Source organism: Galeopterus variegatus, unplaced genomic scaffold, assembly GCF_000696425.1.
Source record: "Galeopterus variegatus unplaced genomic scaffold, G_variegatus-3.0.2 Scaffold1746, whole genome shotgun sequence".
NCBI classification, from domain to species: domain Eukaryota; kingdom Metazoa; phylum Chordata; class Mammalia; order Dermoptera; family Cynocephalidae; genus Galeopterus; species Galeopterus variegatus.
Window position 1 is genome coordinate 136,060 of NW_007727857.1, and position 12,474 is coordinate 148,533.

General features: G+C 39.6%; 1 protein-coding gene across 4 annotated transcripts in view; it reads right to left on the minus strand.

Annotated features, from left to right (window-relative positions):
* Positions 1–12,474, minus strand: part of MAGI1 (membrane associated guanylate kinase, WW and PDZ domain containing 1) — a 240,122-nt gene that overhangs the window by 107,253 nt on the left and 120,395 nt on the right. For all 4 annotated transcript variants that reach the window (XM_008578690.1, XM_008578692.1, XM_008578691.1 and 1 more), the window contains exon 3: positions 317–523. In XM_008578690.1, coding sequence (XP_008576912.1) covers positions 317–392 — 76 coding nt within the window. In that variant the 5' untranslated portion in view covers positions 393–523. The remainder of the gene's footprint in view (positions 1–316; positions 524–12,474) is intronic.

The following is a 12,474-nucleotide window of genomic DNA, read 5'->3' on the forward strand; positions in this document are numbered from 1 at the left end:
AAAGACAAAAAGGAAAAAAAAAAAAAAAAAAAAATGCCGCTTATTTTTTTTCACCCCCTTCTATACACACACACATTTACCTCCAGCCCCTTTAAGATATTTGGGTGAAGTTAAAATGTTCCTGTGAAGAAGCACAAAAAGCAGATCAAGAAAAGAACCACCTTTTCCCAAAGTACTGTGTGGCCAGAGTTTGAATTTTGGTGACCTTACTGAATTCCTCTTGAGAACAGCATCCTTTCTCCTAACTCTTTGCTAAAGTCTCCCTACCACCCCCTTTCCCCACATTGACTGAGGCGGGACACGGTTTGGTCTTTACCTGTAAAGCTACTGTTCATTTCAGGAACATCATCCTCTTCCTCGTTCTCCGCATGGACTATGCCAGCATTTTGCATATCATTGTAGGACTTGGTTCGCTTGGGGGTCGACTGCTTGGAGCCAGACTGAAGGCTTTGCAAGGCATCCGTCGTGATCACTTTCCCACTGACTGGCTGGCTAGGAGGTTTGGGTGTCCCATAATAGTTTCCTAGGTGATGAAGAGACACATTTGCATGTTTTAAAAAGAATACTTTGGTTTTTTTCAAGACTTCACATCCAAATCTCTTTGCACATTAACAAAATTAAATTGGAAAAACAGAACAAACTGTATCTCATTTCTGAAATGGATTAGCAAAGATGTCTTTCCTACCCAGCTAGAGACAGTGACTTCAGAAAAGAAGAGGAAAGTTGCATTGTTTTGGTGCAAAGAGCATACTAGGGCTAAAAGCAAAGGAGGCTGTGCTACACAGTAAACTTTCCTCCTCATTACATTTGAATTTCAATTGGTCATCTTTTTATATTTATGCACCAGCATAATGCTGAATCCTATTTAGAGTGAGCTTCACAGAAAATAAAAAATTCATTACTGCAGGCATCCTTACAGGCCTAAACAGTTGAGGTCACCTTCCCTTAATCAGGGGACTCTTCAAGAGGGAACCAGGGCAATATTTTAAAAGGAGGACAGTGAACACCACGTGGCACCTCTTTAACTGAATGAGAGGCTTGACTCTTGGGGTCAGGAAGGGTGGAAACAAACCCTTGCCAAGTTGCAACAAAAAACCCTGCGTAAATGGTGGCACCCCATGTGGGCCACTCTTCTAGTAATGGCCCTTCTTTTTACTTCAGCCACTTTTTCCCAAAGTTTGGTTTAGGTCCCACTACAGTATACTATGGCTATGTGATTTTGAGTGGTACATAAAAATGGTTTTGTTGCATTTTAATAGATATATTTTTAAAATTTGCATTAGAAAAATCTTACTAGTAAGTTATGATAAGCAATATAAAGCTTAGCTTTAAAAATGAAGAAAAGGGCCGGCCCGGTGGCGCACTGCTACAGTGTCCCGCTTGGGAGTGCGGTGGCGCTCCCGCCGAGGGTTCGGATCCCACGTACAGACCAGTCCCGCTCACTGGCTAAGCGAGGTGCGGGAGCAACACCGAGGGTTGCGATACCGTTGCCGGTCCCGGTCCGGTACGGGCGCGACACTGAGGGTTGCGATCCGTTGCCGGACACGAAAAAAGACAAAAAGGGTAAAAAAAAATGAAGAAAAAAAAAAACAGTGCTTTAAAAAACTGACTCATTTTTAACTTAAAGTTTAAAAAGGCAGCTTTAGGGCTGGCTAGCCAGCTCAGTTAGTTAGAGCTCAGTGTTGATAACCCCAAGGTCAAGGGCTCAGATCCCTGTACCAGCCAGCCTCAAAAACACAAGAAACCAAATACATATATATATGTATAGATAAATAAAAAGGCAGCTTTATATAATCAGAAATTAATTGAGTAAATAATAGCAATGGTAGTGATAAAGAGTTTCCTTCTGAAAACATAAGTTAAAAAGTAAGTTACACAGCTAGACAGGAAAAAATAAGTTCTAGTGGTCTACAGTAGTGCTAGGCATCTATAATTAACAATAATTCATCGTATGTTCACAAATGGCTAGACGAGGAGCTCAAATGTGCTCATCACAAAGAAATGATACATTTTTGTGGTGATGAATATGCTAATTAACCTGATTTGAACCATTACACATTGTATGCATGTACTGAAATATAACTCTGTGCTCTGTAAATATGTACAATCGATATGTCAATTAAAAAATAATTTTTCTTTTAATTTTTAAAAAAGGTATTTTAAAGAAAACAAGTAAATAATAGATGTGTTCTGATTCATAATCATGAAGATGGTTCATGAATTATCCAAGTTTGAAAAATACAGTTTATAATCAATACCAGTAATACCCAGTAACTATGTGATAGAAGATGTCAGAATGCCATTGATCCATTCACCATTTCATGTCGTTTAGAGTAGGGCCAGGAAGATAGGAAATGATGTCAAGTCCTACAATAAATACTAACAATGTTTGTAATTCTATGCTTAGTAAAGCAGCATTTGTTAATAATAAAAAATCCTGTACACACTGTTTCTTACCAAGGATCCAACCTCCTCGTCTAACCTCAGTACAGTTACATAACATACACATTACCTAATCACCAAAACAAGGCAAAAGGAGACAGTAATATGTTGGGTCTTCACGAGACATAGAGACAAAAAGAATTTGCTTCCATTAAACTTTATCCTTATATAAATTTAGGGAACTCTGAACATACAAATTTTAAAAACACTGTAGATTAAAGGGCACCACACGTTTAAATCTGAAGGATCCCAGGTAGAAATCTGATAAGCACATTCTGGTGGCTTGTACTTAACTCAATGATTACAGTTTTTTCACACAAAGTGATCCTTCCATCTCTTCAAACAACTTCTTTCAGGTTTCCAATGTAAAGGCACAGCAACTGAGTAGAACCAGCTTGAAGAAAGGCATCCCATATGTGTTTTTAAGGGCTAACACTTGAGCAAGGAAGGATCGGCACATGTATGAACCAAGATATGAACTTCTCCATTTCTGCAAAGATCACATCAAAGGATGTTCTTCACCTTCATGGAAGGTACACCCATGCCAGAGTGTTAACTTTTTCATTAATGGAAGACGTTTTAAGGAAGCTTAGGAAAGTAAAATGATTAACAACTTAAAAAATAATCTCCACATTGGGCAAAAAAAAAAAAAAAAAAAAAGAGAATCTAACTTTAATTCTTTCCAACCATTATTATGCCAAAACAGCACATATATTTTAGAGTTGGGTGTTAAACTAAGGCTAATGTCTACAAACAAGAAACTTCCACTGAAAAATGCAACTAAAGAAAGGGATGCTTTACTAAAAAAAAATCCCCCCATTGGGAAAAAAAAAAAAAAAAAAAAAAAAAAGAGAATCTAACTTTAATTCTTTCCAACCATTATTATGCCAAAACAGCACATATATTTTAGAGTTGGGTGTTAAACTAAGGCTAATGTCTACAAACAAGAAACTTCCACTGAAAAATGCAACTAAAGAAAGGGATGCTTTACTCATTATTTTATAAGTATAATTTTATAACCAAATCACTCAGTTTCAATGCCATTACACTGAAATCACACTCAAAAAAATTATCATTCAGAAATCAATTAAAACTTTGACATCTGCATGTATGACGGAAATAAATGCCTGAAAATTAAAAGTTCCACCTAAATTTGACAAACGTGTGAATTTTCCAGTAGGTACTCACTCTCAGTATTCAAGTTTAAAGTGTTTCTTAAGTTAATAGATGATTAGCAGATTTGTCAAGCAACTACACACAGCCCCAAACAATTCACTTGTTCCGAGTTTTTTCCTGTCTCTGGAAATTAGTTTAAGATTTATTAGAGGGCTGGCCCCCGTGGCTCACTCGGGAGAGTGCGGTGCTCATAGCGCCGAGGCCGCAGGTCCGGATTCTATATAGGGATGGCTGGTGCGCTCGCTGGCTGAGCGTGGTGGGGACCACACTGTGCCGAGGGTTGCGATCCCCTTTACCAGTTAAAAAAAAAAAAAAGACTGATTAGAGACAGATTACTTGATTGAACCATACAAAATTGCTGTTGTAGAAGATATAAACTGTCAAACATCAGCAATTTCTTCTGGTTTGACCAAATGCATAGGGATTAGCACTACCTGGGATCCTCAGCCCACCATATTAGTAAGAGGCTTGGAGGGGACGGCCCAGAGTTCAAATCTCACCACTAGCTGCTGTGGCCCAGGGCAAGCCATTTAACCATTTTTTCAAAAGTCTTCGTCCTCATCCTTAAAAGGGATTCTAACAGAAACTAATTTACACCTAGAGTACCCATTATGAGGATAAAATGAGATGGGCCACTTAGCCCACACTAAAGTCTGCCACTAGAATGAGACTGGATAAAATGCTACTTAATGTTAACACTGAGCATTTCTAACCTTTAAAAATGAGCCCACACCACATTGTTTTGAGGATTCATGAGATAATGTATTTGAAGTACCTGGCACATGGTAACTGAGCACCTCTATTCTTTGAGGATTCATGAGATAATGTATTTGAAGTACCTGGCACATGGTAACTGAGCACCTCTATAATTTTATTGCTGTAAAGGAATAAGCAAGTTGACCTGCCACTAACCAAATAACCAAGTTATCCATACTCAATCTCTCTAGTGATTTCTCTATGACATGGGAATGGCAGTACCAGCTGTAGTGACCTTGCAGGATTATTGTGATGATTAAATAACGTAGTTTTTTTTAAAGATGCTCTGTATACTATAAAGTGTTATAAATATGAGACCACATTATTGTTCAAACCTCTCCAGCATTACTTATTTCCCATCTTGTAACCTATAGCCTTTACAGAAAAGCTTCTATCTAGTGGTTTCCAAACTACAGAGGGTTCGAACTTTCCTACATAAATATGTTTTGGGTTTTTTTCCCCACACATTGTTTTAAAATAATTTGAATTAGTGACCAACATTTAAAAATGGAATGTTTCCAATTAAAATCTGTATTCTCAATGCTGCTTGACAAACTGTAAGGTCTGGTTCCATGGACTCCATCTATTACAGGCAACACTGATAAGCTAGAATGTGTCTAAAGCCAACTCATCTGAACATACTCACTGATGAAGGATTTTTGCTCCTTCTCTTTGTTCTGCTCCAGCCCTCACCAGATGAAAACCTTGGACAAAACCTAGAACAGGGCTATAAGGTTTTTGCAATGCAAAGGAATGGGCAGATACAGGGACATGGACAGTATTGAGTGGGAATGTACGAAAACCAAAAACCTCAAAAAATCCTCAATAATTCACAAATGGGTCTTGGAGTGAATTGATTGCTGGTGAATGTACATTTAGCCTTGGGCTTTTGGCCAATGGGCTTATTTTGCTGTGACTTATCTTTACTGTGCAGCAATAGGCAGGCTGGGTCATGCACTCTCCAGTTTGCCCCAGTTACCACTGGTTTCCACTGACTCTACCCAGCCTATTCACTGTCTTACCTTTTTGTCTGGCCCCTCAGAAATCTGAGTTTATGACTCCTACTTTCCAGAAAACTCTCCACCTTATCAATAGTTTCTACTCCGGTCATAATCAGACAAAAACTAGCCATGGTAGAAACATGAACCTTACAGAGAGTATGCAACATGCACGAGAGAGCTGTGTGAAAAATATATGGATCACTTGACATTATTAAATAAAACTCATCTGAGAAATTATAAATGATTAAAAAATTAATTGGAGTTATCACTTGGCAGGCTACACAGCTTCTATGAGCCATCGGCCTGACTATCCCACAGTCTCCTCATTACCCAACACACACTTCCTGAGCTGGCTGGGCTCCCTCCCAAGTGGGAATGTGTTCCTCTCTGTTACTATTTTCAGAACTGGTTCTACAACAAAACTCAACAGGGATGGTGGATAGGGAGGGAAGAGGAGGGCAGAGGAAGCCACTGCTGGCCTTAATTAACAGGCACAATCTTTGGCCATAAGCAAGCCAAAGAAAATATTTTCTGACACACATTTAAAAATTAATGGGGACTGCAAATCAATTTTTAGAGCTTTATAAAATATTTAAGGAGGACCGTAACCCTGGACTTTAAACCAGAATGAATCAAATCTGTATGCCTCTCAAATCGTACAAATTTAGTATTCAGTTGTTCATTTCCTTACAGAGAAATTTTTTATGCCAGGCACTATGCTAGGCACTATAAATAAAATGTGAAAATGGGATTAAAACATGACCTTCACGATTGTTCTATATAGTATACATCAGTTTTCTCAGACTTCAATGTACAGTGAAATTACATTAAATGCAGATTCTGATTCAGCAGGTCTGGGTGGGCCTGAGATTCTAAATTTATAACCAGTAATCAGGAGCTGCTGCTGCTGGCCCACAGATAGATCACTCTTTGCATAGTGAAGGTATATGGGACTGAGAAAACCATTCCTCTTTTTCAAATGAGGAACATGGAGGCTGCGGGCAGGAGGTATGAAACCTTACTCTCTTTATGTGGACAGTACAGCTATATGCACGCAGTACATGAATATACAGACATCTAGCATATCTGTTTTTGCCTTGGCTTCTCGAGGCATGCACAGCCGGCTTCCCTCTGTTCTCTCTGCTCTGACGCCACTGGTCTTTTCCGGGCCTTCCTAGCTCTTGCTCTTCCCTCTGCTCCTTGCCCCATTAACCTTTGCTCATCCTCACAAACAGACTAGATCAGAGCTGTTCTTACTCGTTCCTGTATGTTCTCAGCAAACCACGTACCTCTCCTGCCTGACGCTCTTTGCTGTAATATCAGACTGCTGAATTAATCAATATCTGCCTTTACCCACAGATGATAGGCTCCATGAGGACAGGGGCCACACCTGGTTTTGTGCACCACTGTATCTCCAGGCCTAACATGGTGCCAGGCACACACCATCATTCAGTAAATCTTTGCAGAATGAATAATGAACAAATGGAGGTAGCATACATGAATTCCAGCCTGGGATCCTCCTAAATACCTATATCGTGGATCTGGTTTTTGGTAACATGACTCACGGCAGTTTCCTTCTAGTCCATCAATTACATCTGAATTGCCGCAGATCTGCATCACTTCACTGTGCTACTTGCTTGCTCAACACATGATGGTATCATTCATAAAACTCCCATCACTTTCTCTTTACTCTTCCTTTTGCTACCTGCCCCACCTTACAAAAATATGATTTGCATGCACAGAAGGACAATAAGCAAATGTCCTATAATTAGATGCTTGTCCTTTCCAGTGCCATGAGGTTTCAAGACCAAAGAGAATGGAAGTTAATAGTTTTGTAACCTTGAGCAAGGTAAGGGATCTCTTTTCAGCCTTAGTTCCCACAGTATGTAACTACAGATAAAAACAGTACCTACCTAGTAGGGTTTTTGTCAAGATTAAATTAGATAATGTATACAAAGTACTAGACACTGTGCTTGGTACAGTGTTAGCATATAATAAACTCCAGTAGTCAACAATCACACCTGATGCTGTGGACAGATAATAGCTCTAACATGTAGAAGAGTGTATTATCAAAATTTTTATTCAAAGAACATCTGAAAAGTCCCCTTTATTGTGCACCTATTATATGTCACTACCTATACATTCACTTACTCTGATCTTTACAACAATCTTACAACAGGAAAACAATCAATATTCCCATTCTCAGATGAAGAAACTGAGATTCACACAATTCATAAATGATGACTGGCATTTAAACACAGATTTCTGTCTCCAACATCTATGCTCTTAACTCCAGGAATGTGGGGATCTCTGAGCAGGGAATTAAGCAAAACTTCCCTGGCCCCAGCCTCCCTATCTTCATATGCATAGGAAAAGCCAATTATAGCACAGATTTCATTTGATAACTTTCACTATCAACAGAGAACATTCCATAGCAGAGTTTGCCAACAGAGCTTATCACAACAGACTGCTTCCAGGGCCTGCCAAAGAATAGGACTCCAGACGGTCTCGTTTTCCTCAATGACAAACAAGAACTCTCTTCACCCCTGCTTTATCTCTGTGTCCCCAAAAAGTATACTGTTGGCAGCTGCTTTCTTACAGAACTTCTAGGAAGCAAAACAATAACATCATTGAATGCCGACATCCCCTTCCTAATTAACATGCAGAAATATGCAACCCATCACTCCAATTTGAAATGTCACCCTGGCACTGCACTTTCATACTGAAGAAAAACCCTTGCAATGCTCAAAGTGTATAATCAGCCTCTTCTACCCAGAGGCATTTGTAAAACAAGCATGTTTGGAACCACCCCCACTGAATAGTTCATCCCTTGTAAACTCTCCTAGAGAGGTCCCAAGGGCTGGCTGAAGCAGCAACCTGTCTTGCAGAGCAAAAATGTTAACAGAAAAAAAAAAAAGGAAAGCAAGGCAAAAGGGAGATGGTTCCACTGATTTATTTCAAGCACCTTATCAAATAAATTAGCTCAGTGCCATGATTAGGAAGTTGGGCCAAAGAAGAAAGACAGGTTTATTCTCATACTCTTTGCTTTGATGCCAATTCTGTTTCAGACAGAATGAGGAGTTGGTTCAAACTGCAAAGCAAAGATCAAACTATACTAATAACTTCTATGCCTTAGGCAAGATGATAGGTTCCTTGTATAGCTGGGAAGGGTCTTTACTGTTGGGAGTATATGCAACTGTCAGCACTACAGCTGGTGGGGGGTGGAAAGTTTCATGACGAACCCCCTCAACTCCCCCCAAAACCTGGCCCCTTTACAGTGCTTCTTATTTTAGTAAGTGACACCACAATCTATCCAGTTATAGAAGACAGAAAGCAGGAGTTATCCTAGGAGGATTATTATCACCTGTTTCTTCTACCTCCTTGTCACAATAATGAATACATTACCAAATCCAGTTTTTTAAACACGTAAGTATCTCTAGATTCTGTCAAATCTTCACCAGACTGCATCACCAATGCAGTCCAAAGCTAACTCCAACTAGGGTTGCCAGATAAAATGCAAGAGACAGAGTATTCTGTGATTTTATTTGCTAAATCTAGAAAGTCCAGTTCACCCATCAGATCTCACTTCAATTACTACTTCTACAAATGAAGCTTTTCCCAATGCCACAGACATTGAATCTCTGCATCTTATGGTCTCCTTTAAAGATCTTGATACACTTATAATTGCCTATTTATTTGTTTGGTTATTTGAATAATGTGTCTTGCCCACTAGACAGTAAGACCCATGAAGACAGTGACCATATCTGCTTTTGTTCAGCATTTTATCTTTAATGAATAAGTGAACGAATGCACAACTAGTAATCATGGCTACAAAAGACGGGCCAGTTTCTAGGCAGCAGGGAAGTAACAGCCTCCCACCCCTGCCTGGGACATGATCTGAGTGACAGGCATTTGGCCAGGCTTTGTCCCCAAGTTCCCTGCAGTGTCTTAGACCAATCTTTCTCTGGATCTCAATCTGTCATCTGATGAAAGTAACTCTACAGTATTTCTAACTCTAAAATCCTATAACCCTGCCAATCTAAATCACAAACTCATATTTGGCCTGAAAGGAAATTCTGAGGGTTATCAGGCCTTAGGGTTTATTGGTTCACTCTACTTGTCTGCCGTATCGCATGCAACAGCACATCCACAAAAAGAACACCCACATCTCCTCTTGTGGATGTTCACTCCTCTGTAGTAACATCCTCTTGGGAGGATTCAAAATGAGGCTTTTTTTAAAAAAGGAGCTCAACTCTTAAGACAGGCTTAGCTTTGTGAACTTGGCTGGTAAGCAGGAGAGGATGTCATGGAACAGGTCAGATGCTTTTTTTCTAAAACTGCACTGTAAAATATGGCAGCCACCAGCCATGTGTGACTGTTTAGTTTATATTAAATTAAATTTCATTTAAAATTCAGTTTCTCAGTCACAAGAGTCGTGTGTGGCTAGTGGCTACCATACTGGACAGCACAGAATACTGAACATTCTCGACAATAAAGAAAATTCTTACTGGACAGCACTGGTCCTCAAGGAAGCAAGGTGTGGTTGTTTCCCTGCCTTTCTAGAAGCCATCCTTCTAACCTTCTCTTGGCTCATCACACTCACTGTCTTTGGATCCAGGTTCATGGGCCACACTGACTTCTAAACCCAAACACTGTCTCCAAACCTCTCACACAACCTAATGTGATCCTTCTACAAGCTTCATCTCCTCCAGGGTGTCTCCCCTGACATTGACACAGGATTGGATGGAGCGCCCTAGCTTTAGGCTGCTGGAGCACCCTATAGTTCCCTTCTTGGGACACTTAGCACTTTTCCTGAAATTGTTTACATTTAATTTGCTTTGCAAGACTCAGAGTGTAGACTCTGGAGTGAGAGAGCCAGCTCTCTCTCTAGCTCACCATGTGAACTTAGAGAAAAGATAACTGGCATCTCTGGGCCTCATACTTCTCTTCTGTAAAATGGACGTAAACAGTACCCAACTCACTGGCTTGTTAGGAAGATTAAATGCATGTAATGTACTTTCAAGAGCACCTGGCACATGGTTGTATAAATGTTAGCAAAAATGAAGTAAAAAACACATGCACCTTCAAAGGTAGGGCTGCTTTGGTCTTCTGCTCTGAATATCATATTTTTTGCCTTGCGACAATGTCTGACTCAAAATAAGTCCTCGATAATTACTTTTGAAATGAACTGCATATGCATAAAAGGGCTTGCTTTAAAACTGCACTGCCAGAAACTTACCCTATAGTTACACTCATAACAGTGTACTAAGATATTTGTACATGGATGCTTATTGCAGCATTACTTATAACAACACTACCAAAAAAGGGGGAAGACGGGGTAAGCAACATCCTAAATGTCCATCCATAGGGGACTGGTTAAATAAATTACTTATATTCATACACTGGGATACCACGCAGCATTTATAAAGAACAAGGTGGAAGTGTATGAGGTAATGTGGAAAGATCTCCAAGGTATGCTAAGTGCAAAGAGCAAGAATAGAGTGAAATAAACAAGCACATATATGTATATGCTGTTTATACATATGTTTGCTGAACACTTGGTCTAGATCCTTTAACAAACGGTTACCTATGGGAAGGAGGGTAAGCAACTTGGATTTGGATATTCTTAAGTTCTTTACTGTAGGAATTATTCCATCACGTACATTTATTACTTTTACTTAAAAATGTTAAAGTGGCTTGCTTTAAAGAGAGCTTTGTGTTCTTGTGTTAGACTTTTCCTCTCTGGAACCAGTAGAGGCCAAGAGAAAGAAATGCAAGTATTTAAAAAAAAAAAAAAAAACTGGCAGGATTTTTTACATGAAACTATTATCTAAAATGACCACAAACAACAACTCTGGTCATAAGAATTCTGTAAAGCTCACTTCATGTTAAACACATTTATATACAATTATATTTTGGAATTCTGATATCAATATTCAGGTCTGCCTATCTATGAGATTCTTTAATCTCAATGATCAAAAAAAAGCAAGTATTAAAAAAAAAAAAAAAAAAAAGATGGTGAGTACCTGGGAAGTAAATAAAGACATTTTACTGGCAAAGAGGCTGATTTCCTGGCAAGTAGAAAGGGGAGGGAATCCACTAGGGGTAGCAATTTTGGACCAGTCGTGTGTGTAAATATGAGAGTTGATACTAATGGAGAGCTTGCATGTGTCAGACACTCTGTTAAGCTCTTTCCAATTACTGTCTCATTTAGTGCTACCTATGAGGAAGCACTATTATTGTCATTCTACCAACGGCAAATGGAGACACAGAGCATTAAGTAACTTGCCAGAGGGGACACAGCTCAGTAGCAGACAGGCTGAGAATCAAACTCGGGCAGCGTGACTAGAGAGCCTGCCTGCCTGTTGATGTCCACAAATACATGGCAACCACTGTCAAGAGACTAGTCCAGGGAGCCAAAGACAGAGGACGTTCTCTAAAGATTTCTCCAGCCCTATTCCTATGACAGTATCCGGCATTTAATAAAAATTCCATTTTGCTCTCAGCTTATAAGAGTCAACACAATATACTCTGGTTGGTTCCAAAAGATTATGAGCCATCTCATATGATAGGGAAATTATACTGTGAAAAGGTCAAAGGCTGAAGTACACCATACAGGCAAATGGGTAAAAAGTGGAAAGGACTCATCCTGGGCAAAAGAACATTTCAACTCCAAAATAACCAAATGACATTCATACACCAGGAAGTGAGTTTAAAGTACTAATGGACAGAATATTCTTCATGAGACTGCCAGGAAAGAGTATAGGATCTGAAAGTCAAACTGGCTGGGTTTGGTTCCTGCTCTAGCTTTCTCAAACTGGCTGTACAACTTTGAAAAAGTTATTTAATCCCACTTGGCCTTAGCATTTCCTTCTAAAAATTCAGAATAAAAACTACCTCCTGTTGCAATGATGAAATTAAATAAGAAAAATATCTTACTACACTTATATATCATGTCACCTAAACATCTGAGTAAAGTGAGCTTATTTTCGGGCCGGCCCGGAGGCGCACTGCTACAGTGCGCCGCTTGGGAGTGCAGCGGCGCTCCCGCCGAGGGTTCGGATCCCACATACAGACCGGTTCCCGCTCACTGGCTGAG